Below are 10,307 nucleotides of genomic sequence, written 5' to 3'. Positions count from 1 at the left end.
CCTTGGGGTTTTGCCAGCTGTGGCTTTTAGGACCAGCTAGAGGATGAGATTTTGGAAGGGTGGGTCAGTTTGGGAAGCAGGTGCCACCAGACAGGGCCACAAGGAGAGGGGATGGGGACACGAGCAGAGAGCACCAGCTGCCCTGTGCTCAGGTTTGCTTTCCGAAAACATCTCCATTTAAAACAAAACCAAACCCACGTGGTTCTTCTCAAAGCCTCAGCTGCACCTTCACCTTCTTTTCCCTGTGAAAAGCCTCCTTGGACTCTGAACTAATACTTTACTCGCTGTGTCAGGTGTGTTTTCTCTCCTGCCACGTTCACGGAGGAGTGAGTAACTCCCCAGCTGCTCAGGGGACCACAGGATATCAAGATAAACCTGTTAGACTTGATAATCCCAACAACAGCAGCAGGGATTGCTAATCTCTGATCCCTCAGTGGCTCCTGCACGTGGCCCTGAGCTGTTTGCTCTTAATCCGCAAGAAATTAGCAGGTTGAACAACCGAATGAGGGAGGAAGGCTCTTGAGGGAGTGAGGAGGAGAGGGGGTGACCTCCTACCTCCGTTCTCCCTCTAAGCAAGACAAATATTTGGGGAAATGAGGCCAGCAGACCTCCCCGTTTTACCAGCAGTTGGTGGTTTGGCAGTGTCCTGAGGCTCATTAAAGGCAATTAAATTCCTTTAATTTCCTCCTGTGAAGTTTCGCAGCCTGAATTACATTGCTTGAAGTCAGGTTCTCCACACCAGCCCGTTCTGCCCCCAAAACGGAGCTCTGACAGAGCTCCAGGATTAACAAAAGCAGCAACATGGAGCTGAAGAACTAAATTCTTCCCTGTCCTCTCTAAACAGCCACCAGATGGTACTGGAGGGTAGGGCAGGGTCACGCAGTTTCTGCACTGCTTACAGGGCTGGTTGTGAGGTGGCTGCTGCAAGGGGCTTTGCAGAAGTACAAAATGCTGCTAAGAGCGAGAAAATACATTTTGCATTGACTAAAAGAGATGGAGCTGCAGAGGGCACGAGGCAGGACAGTTCGCAGCAGCCACGAGCGTCTCCTCCTTCCCTAGAACCTCCTTCTGCTCTTACATTTAATCTCTCCTCACCTTCCGTGCTGATACAAGACCCTCAGATGATTTCTTGTTTCTCTGGGTGGGAAAAAACCTGCTCACTTCACCTCACCGGAGGTCGCTCTGACATCTCAACAGCCACACGAGTGCTCACATCTTCCATCCTCCCCTTGTCACTGTTCCTACTGTGTCTCCTTGAGGTGGACGACAACTGCGTCTTCTAAAAGGTCTACTATGTGCACAGAGATGCAGTGAACAAGACAAGCGCTAAATGCTTTTTATACACAGATGTATTAGATGTAGGAGGAACGCACACGGCGTCTTTATTCAGCCAGGTGCTGTCACAACCACGTCAAGGGAAGAGGATTTATGACCTTGCTGTACAGAGAGCAGATTCCCACCCCAGCTTTTAGTAGGGATTGTCTCGCACGTGCTCCATGATTTTTTGCAGACCTAGCCAGGTCTCCTGTGCAGTTGGGATAATTTGGCTGGCGGGCAGGAGGAAACCGTAGCGACCTGTGTCTCGCAGCTCGAAGGCGAAAGAGTATTTGATGCCGTAATCATAGCTCCAGTCGATGCTGCCCCCACTTGCTTGGTCTGAAAGAGAAAGGGAGAAGAGCCAGAGGGGTGAACAGAGGATTGATTTCAGTTCTGCTACTGGTTGACAGCGGCTGAACATGAGCCAGCGTGTGCCCAGGTGGCCAAGAGGCCACCAGCATCCTGGCTGGGACCAGCACTGGTGTGGCCAGCAGGCCCAGGGCAGTGACCGTCCCTGCGCTGGGACCTGGGGAGCCCAAACTGCCAATCCTGGGGCAGTTTTGGGCCCCTCACGCCAAGAAAGGCCTTGAGGTGCTGGAGCGAGTGGAGAGAAGGGAACGGAGCTGGTGAGGGGCTGGAGCACAAGTGTGATGGAGCGGCTGAGGGACCTGGGGGGTTCAGCTGGAGAACAGGAGCTGAGGGGAGACCTTCTGATCTCTGAACTGCCTGAAAGGAGCTTGGAGCCAAGGGGGTCGGGCTCTGCTCCCCAGGAACAAGCGCCAGGAGCAGAGGAAACGGCCTCAAGTTGCGCCAGGGGAGGTTGAGGTTGGATGTGGGAACAATTTCTTCCCCAAAGGGCTGTGGGGCATTGGAACAGGCTGCCCAGGGCAGTGCTGGAGTCACCATCCCTGGAGGGTTGACCAGATGGAGATGAGGTTCTCAGGGACATGGGGTAGTGCCAGGGGTGGGTTAACAGTTGGACTCAATGACCTTGAGGGTCTTTTCCAACCAAAGTGATTCTATGATTCTTCTTTCTATATTAGTGCAGGACACATATTAGTTTTTTATGCCAACACTCGGCTCTGACGTTTGACTGGTGGTGTTTCTCTACAGTCACCACTGCTTCCAGGAGACTGAGAGACACCCTGTGGGGAGGACAGAGACTGTTTCCCTGGGACAGCCCAGAAAAGCTCAGACTAGTAAAATACTCACAGATAGTATTGCAAATGCTCCCCACTGTAAATGTGGTGCCGTACAGGGACCGGATGGAACTGGCAGCAGCTCTTCCCAAGGCATCCTGGAGAAGAGATGATGAGGGACAAGTCAGAAAATGAGACAAAATGTTAAGATTGCACCAATCTGAACCACACTCGGGAATATCTCCACAATCTTTCACAAAATCTCCAATCTTTTGCTCCCCCCAATAAACTAATGCCAAATCAATCGATTTCATCACTCATACTAGTGACAGCGCTCACAGTTTCCACAGCATTTTTGGGAAGTGACATTGTAGGTGAATTAAATCATAGCAGGTTCTGTATCTGACCACCCAGTGTGTCGTCTCACCGGCTGTCTTGTCAAGAGCAGGTTCAAGAGATACCAGAAAAACCCAAGGCAATTGGAGATCTTCACTGGTTGGCTTTGTACTCACTTCAACCAAGTATCAGGTGGTTGTGGAGAAAACAGAGCCAGGATTTTCTTGGAGGTGTAGGGGAAAAGGGCGAGTGGCAACAAACAAATCGCTACAAGGGTATTTAGGTATCAGGGGAACAGAAAATCCCCGTGACAGTGGGGAAGTTGGGTTGGAGAAACTGTGGGATTTGTCTTCAGAAACAGCAAAACAAATCAAAACAATTAATCAAGCATGGAGAAAATGAGGCTGAGGGGACACCTCACTCTCTACAACTGCCTGAAAGGAGCTTGGAGCCAGGGGGGTCGGGCTCTGCTCCCCAGGAACAAGTGCCAGGAGCAGAGGAAACGGCCTCAAGTTGCGCCAGGGGAGGTTGAGGTTGGATCTGGGGACCAATTTCTTCCCCAAAGGGCTGTGGGGCATTGGAACAGGCTGCCCAGGGCAGTGCTGGAGTCACCATCCCTGGAGGGCTGGACAGACGGACATGAGGTTCGCAGGGACATGGGGCAGGGACAGGGTGGGTTATGGTTGGATTTGATGATCTTGAGAGTCTCTTCCAACCTAAATGATTCAATGATTCTATCAAAAGTCAGCTGGGCAAGGCCCTAAACAACTCAATCCAACCTTGGAACTGGCTTTGACTCCAAAGCCTGCCTGCTTTCAGCAGAGGGTTAAACTAGAGACCTCCAGAGGTCTTTTCTATTTAAATTATTATTGTGACATCCTTATCACCTCAAAGATATTATTACAGAAGGAAAAATGGATGAGCAAAACTGGCTGAGAATGGGTGGGCATGGCACAGGTTTGCATACAATCAAATTTCTCTTTTAAAGGCACCACATTGCACTGGGGTTTTGTTCACTCTGTATTGTTACAGACGGCAAAGTTCAGCCTCTTGTTTGTATCCTGATATCTCACCGTCATACAGGAGTGTGGAAAGACAGTTGGACAGAACAGAGGAAGCTAAAGCCAAGTCCTAAAGCCTCACCAGCTCCTTGTAGTCTGCTGGTTGAGTGCATTTATAGCCGTAGGGATACATCAGGAGCTGAGAGTAGCTGTGGAGGGTGATGAAGGCCTGGATGTTCCCGTGATTTTCAATAAAGTTGACAACAGATTGAACTTCCACCTCAGAGTTGGCCCTGGGTCCATGGTAAGACTCGGAACAGGGATTATTACTGGCGCCAGGACCTGTTGGTGCACAGAGGGAACAAAGGCAAACCTGCAAGAACTGGAATTCAGGGAAGGTGAAAGCAGATCAACACAAAGCCGGGCTTTCCTAAGAACAGCTCTTCCGCCAAAGCAAGGCCTTAATTGCTGATAAACGCTCAAACTGCAGTGATAGAGCACAAATACTCAAGGGACTTTGAGATGATACAGATTACTGCCTTCATCTTGTGCTCGCTGGCAATTAATCAATACAAAATTATCTTTACAAAATACAGCTACCATTCTAATTGACCATTTTCTTTCTGAATGCCTCGTGTTAAGGCAATTGCTGGTCCCTTGTAACAAGATCCAGGAATATGAAAAGGAACTTTCTTCTTAGTGACAGGCAGAATGCATAAACTTCATTCCTACCTCCAAAACCTGCATCCCAGTTCCGGTTTGGATCAACTCCGATGCACAGGCTGCCTTGATTCCTGGAGCGGGTCTTGCGCCACATGCGATTCTAAACAAACACACACTCTGGCTTTGAAAAGGAGCAAATCTTAGTCCTTGCGTTATAACCACCACCCAGAAATAGTCGCCATTCACCAGGCAGAGATCCCAGGCATGAACCTAAAGTTATTTCTGATGGGCTGACTGCTGAGATGGACAAAAATCAAAGGGCTGGTGAATTTACAGCAAGTTAAGCTGGGTTAGAGAAGTAATTAGTATTTTTGGATACTTAAATCTTTTGTAACTCCTGCTTGCAGCATTAAGAAACGGACTTTCCGAGCCTACTTCCCTCACTTTTATTGTTTACTTGGAAGAGCTTTACTCACTGTGGTGTGAGTGAACACGTATCCATCAGGGTTTGTGACTGTCAGCAGGAAAATGTCCATTTTGTTCAGCAGAGAGGTGATGGATGGATCCTGCCCATAGCTGGAGGCGATCTAAGCAGAGAAAATACAGCACACAATGATTATCAGTGTATTCCTTCCCTGCATAAGTTCAGTGGCAAGTCTGGCTTTCAGGGCAGGCAGATAAGAAACATTAATTATCTGCTGGCCATAACTGTTCCTCATTAGATTTGGAGCTTGGATGGAGTAATTCATCTATTTTACTAGTTTATTCTGAAGACAGGACGTTAATGGAAGAATGCAACAAAATATTCTCTGGAGAATGAGCCAATGCTGGCACTAAGTCTGAGATGGGAGAATAAAACTGTGCTGTGCTCCTCTGGTGGCTCAGTCATTCTCGACAGAATTTATATATTCATTTATATCGAGCTGCAAGTTTTGGCACTTTAGTGGGAGGTAACAAACCCCCCAGTGTTCCTCTGTGTCAGCAGAGCGAAGCAGCAAACTAATCTTCAAAAAGTCCATGGTTATTTGTGTAACTATCAACCCTGCAGTCTGCGACAGTTTCACATTATGTCCACCTGAACTTCGCCCAGCTGTTCTAACAAAACACAGCATTTTTTCAACTCTTTGTGTAGGCAGCTGGCTAAACACATACAGGTGTGCTGTACTGTTAAAGAGTCAGAGGAATTCCCAAGATAAATGAAAAATCCAGCATTGCTGAAGTGACCTTTTTAGCTATCCATACTGCACTCGCTTGGGTAACCCACTCTCGGGAATGGATACCGGCATCGATCCAGATCGCACGACGGTTTGTTCCTCCGGTGCTGAACTGTCAAATGAAACAAAGTTTTAAAGCTCTCACTGCCATATTTTAGTCAATAATATCTCGTATAGGCTTTGGACTGTATCTATAACGCATATGTATATGTACACACATACGTGTGCACGCATTTTGTGATGTATGTCATACCTTGAGTACATACAAAGGTCGGTTTTCATAGGATCTCCCAATCTCGAACTTACTGACAATGTCACTGTACTCATAGGCAAGATGATCCAGTTCTGCATAAATCTGAAATGTAAAGCGATTATGACACTTACGTTACATTTATGTATGACATTTACGTTACATTTATGTACAGTACTGCCCAGAACTATTGTAGAACCTGATGAAATTTCCTTTTCTCTCATTTTGCCTTCATTACTAAGGCCTCTTGAAGCCCCTTCTGACCTTAGGTCACTATAGTCAGTGCTGTTCTGAACATCACAAAGAGGAAGGAAGCACGGCTATACCGTCAAATTCTACTTATTTCAGGAACAAATTCAAAACCCTCTCTAAGAACTTAAAAATACAGTTCCCTCTGCTCTGCTTGATGGCTACTGGCTTTCCTATATTTCCCTACTTCAAGATATGTTTATTCTCAATCTCTTTTGAGGATCAGAAGGAAGGGGTTTGCCAGAACTCTGCAGTATTTACAAAAAAATATGATGGACATTTGCCTGTTCCAACATTCTGTCAGAGATAGCGTTGGCTCATTGTGCTGACCACAATATTAATACATTTAAAACCAAAACCATGTGCCAAAAGAAGCTGGAAAGACATTTTACATCCTAATACAGGATGTTCAATTGAAGATAGCATGAAAAAAGCTCAGAAAAAAGAATCTGCTCCCCCCAAAATTGAGGTACTCACGTCATCTAAGGAGTGGTAAGTTCCATAGTTGAAGGTGCTGCTGGCGCGTTCTTTTTGTTGACTGTTGGCCATATCTTGCTTTTCTTGATCTAGGACAACCTAGAATGATAGACAAACCATAGAATGGTTTGGGTTGAAGGGACCTTCAGAGCTCCTCCAGTGCCACCCCTGCCATGAGCAGGGACATCTTCAGCAGCTCAGGTTGCTCAGAGCCCCGTCCAGCCTGGCCTGGGATGTCTCCAGGGATGGTTCATCCACCACCTCTCTGGCCAACCTGGGACAGGCTCTCACCACCCTCAGGGCCAACAATTTCTCCTTCATGTTTGGCCTGAAACGTTCAGCGTTATGTTTTAAATGCTTGGTAAGAATAGCACTGGAAAGCTTGGAGGAAGAACAAAAAAACCCAACAACCAACAGGCAGTGTTTCGGCTCACTTAATCCTATTTTAGATGCCATTTTGAGATTACTGCTCATGAAGACATGTTGGATTAGCACCCAAGGGGGTGACTTCTCTCTCACACGGTGCTTTTGGATTATGATCCAGAGCTGCTCGTAACACAGTTTACTGAATTCTGAGTAACTTCAGTGTTGTAATTCCCAAACCCCTGAGGCCAAAACACCACATGAAATTCCTCAGGGGTCACCAGGAGCCCTGTGGAGCCTGTGAGTTTATTGATGTCACCGTCCAACTTGTTTTCAGATCACATCTGCAGAGCGATCCACATATCATCTTTGAGAAATTAATCCACAGACTACATGGGACGTGGTTTAGCGCTAGAGTTAGGTTATGGTTGGGTCGTGAGGGTCTCTTCCAACCGAAGTGATTCTATGAGATATAAGGGGGGCACCTCATGGCAAACAGAGTGTAGAAGAGTCCATGAATTAATGAACAAGGTCAGATTGTGAATCGCCTTTTATTTCCCCAGGATTTAAAAGCTAATCGTGTGCTAACGATGTTGCCCACCTGCAGATCTTTGATCAGGATGGAGTACTTGATCCCATGGGACTCCAGGAAGGCCTTGACTGCTTGGACGTTGTTAGCAGGGATTCGCAGATCCACAGGGAGAGCAGGGCTGGAGGGACTTGTCCAGAAATCAAGCTGAAAAGAGAAAGGAAAATGGGTTTGGTGTGAGAAAAGCATTCCGCGCACAGCTCTTCTAAAGCTTTAGAAATGCTGATTTCTCCCAAATTGATCAATTCCTGCAGCATTGCACCCCATGATGTTTGCAGCACTTTCCACTCTTTAGTTTGGCCTCCCCATGACCTTGTATCAGTTAATGTGAGGAACAAAATAAAGATCCACAGAGGAGGATCTTTATTTACACTGAATTCAGAGCTGCAGTCACATAAGCAAGAGGAAATTTTAGTCTTGTATGATGATTATTTTACCATTCTCCCCTTTACCATGTTACAGATGAAACCCATTGTTTCATTTCTCCCCTGGTAGGGCTTTTCTAATTAATTTCTATACTATTCAAATCAATGTTTTTAAAGAAAGTGATAATAAAAATTATCACCAATGGCAATACAAACAGTAATAACCTAGAATTTTATAGTGTGTTTTCCTGCTTCGACAGAACGTAGACTCCAACTTAATAAATTCCTCCCACATGCTGGGAGACAAGTACAAAAACATTAGCAACTCCACTGAAAAGACAAGTTTTTTGGTACAAAGATTAAGAGCAGCTCAGTTCAAATATAACGGGAAACACAGCAGGCAAAAAATATGAGTGCAAGCACTCCTGAATTCCAAGCTGGTTCTAGAACTTGCAGATCAAACACCATGTATTGAGACAGTAAGTTTATTACAGCAGCTGCCACAGCATGGTACAAACCTTTCAAATGAGATGTAAAGTCCGACCCTGATAAGTCCAACTCCAGTCTGAAACGTTAAAAAATGCCGCTGTGGTAACAACGTACCTCAAGGTGTTCCAACGATTCCAAAAGCTGTAATTGCTTAACCTCTTCCTCATTTCTTGTCTTGATTCGGAGAACCTGGTGCCTGCAATAAAACATTAAGTCTGCAGAAATAGTCTCAAAAAAAGGCCTGGTTGAACCAGCTTGTTATTAAGATCATTAATTTGGTGGGCTGAGTGTTACCAGCCAGTACAGGCTTTTTTAATGCCGTTGAGTTAGTGTCACCCCAAAGTTCAACCCACAACCTGCTGCATGTGCACCAGATTATTAACTAGTTAAATGGCAATTTTTAATATTTCATCATAAACAAGATGTCAAGTGGATGAGTTTTTAATTGCTTACAAGGATCATTCTTGCATCTCTTATTTTTTGTCAACAACTTGCAGAGCAAGAAATATTCTGTTTGAGTTTGCGAATGGTCAGATGTTTGGGGAGCAAAGGAAACACTAAAGGTGGGATTAATTTAATCTTCAGCTTAGTCAAAGACAGCTGACAAACTTCCCTGTGTTGTCAGAAGCTGATACCATCAGGGGGTGACTTGTACCATTCCAAGTGGAATGAATCACTGTCTGGAAGTGCCTCGCTCCACCGGTCCTAGAGGTAATCTTGGTGATTAATTTAGACTGAGCATTTTCCAACATCCAGCGATCACGACGTACAGTGTCTGAGTAGTTTTTAGATCACTAAAAACATAGAAACCATTTGCATACAGAAGGCAAGCAGTACTGAAAAATAGAGATGACTCAGAGCTAAGATGGACCCAGTTAAATCAACACTGGCAGCACTTTACCACATTAATAACTTATTATTGGTTTCTCCACCACCATAAGATTTATTTCTGGAATGGATTCCTCTGTGAAGGGATGAGGTTCATCAACCACAGCTACTGGACATGACTGAAGGATGAATTCATGAGAATCCAGTCTAAATTATGCCAGAGCTCAGATTAAATGATCAGAATAGTTTCTCCTGGCTTCACAAATCCCAGAGTTTTAGTAAATTATGTATATTATTTCTTAATTCTTACATCTTCAAATACAGATTTACTCACTGGAATGTAGTGCTCACTTACTACATTTCAGCAAGTATCTATTATGTTTTTTTTATCATCCTCTCAGTTTCAAGATTGTGAGAAAATACACCAGAAGGAGATAATTTTGCAATGCAACATACAGATAATGGTTGGAAATAATGATTCAAATTGCTCAGAAAGGCTCTGAAGAGGATTAAGCATTTAAAGAGAGACAAGAAACTTCAAAACCAAAGGGAAACTAGTGACCTCAAGCCAGGTTCTGGTCTTTCAGCTCAGCTTTGTGCCAGACCAGATCTCTCAAGCTGAACTCTCAAGCTTTGTGGCAAAGTTCAGCTCCATATCAAGGCTCGAGATTGTTCCCTAAGTACAGTCAAAGCCAAAACAAAACCTTGGTGAACATGAGTTTAGGAGTTCAACAATGCAGCTTGACCCTTCTCCCTGGGAAACCCAAATGAAACTAAAGAGAGAGGTTCCTTTAAACACTGGAGTACCGAAGCCACAAGACAGGTCAGTCAAAAAAGAAAGCAAAGAATGTGCCCCAAGCAGATTTTGTAAAGTTAAGATCATGAAAAGCAACAACTGGATAGCACAGCCTTAAATGAAAGGTCTTCCACAAAGCATAACTCACCCAACAAAAGTTTCCAGGCACAAGGAAGCCCCGAAGAGGGCACTGAAGATCAAAATCAGCTTCATGTTTGGTGTGAGGTTGAA

General features: G+C 45.2%; 1 protein-coding gene across 1 annotated transcript; it reads right to left on the bottom strand.

Annotated features, from left to right (window-relative positions):
* Positions 1 to 1,468: 1,468 nt before the first annotated feature.
* On the bottom strand, positions 1,469 to 10,307 carry LOC308048150 (carboxypeptidase A2-like; the record flags this gene model as incomplete). The annotated part of the gene is made up of 11 exons (XM_080357082.1): positions 10,225 to 10,307; positions 8,567 to 8,648; positions 7,611 to 7,745; positions 6,647 to 6,745; positions 5,924 to 6,025; positions 5,681 to 5,782; positions 4,933 to 5,043; positions 4,526 to 4,616; positions 3,936 to 4,135; positions 2,530 to 2,614; positions 1,469 to 1,656 (listed from the first exon to the last, which is right to left on the bottom strand). Exons 1-11 carry the CDS (start codon positions 10,287 to 10,289, stop codon positions 1,469 to 1,471), a joined length of 1,260 nt encoding a protein of 419 aa, XP_080213208.1. The 5' UTR covers positions 10,290 to 10,307.

The sequence above is a fragment of the Nesoenas mayeri genome (assembly GCF_963082525.1).
Source record: "Nesoenas mayeri genome assembly, chromosome: 1".
Lineage (NCBI taxonomy): Eukaryota > Metazoa > Chordata > Aves > Columbiformes > Columbidae > Nesoenas > Nesoenas mayeri.
This window is presented reverse-complemented; position numbering and strand designations above follow the sequence as displayed.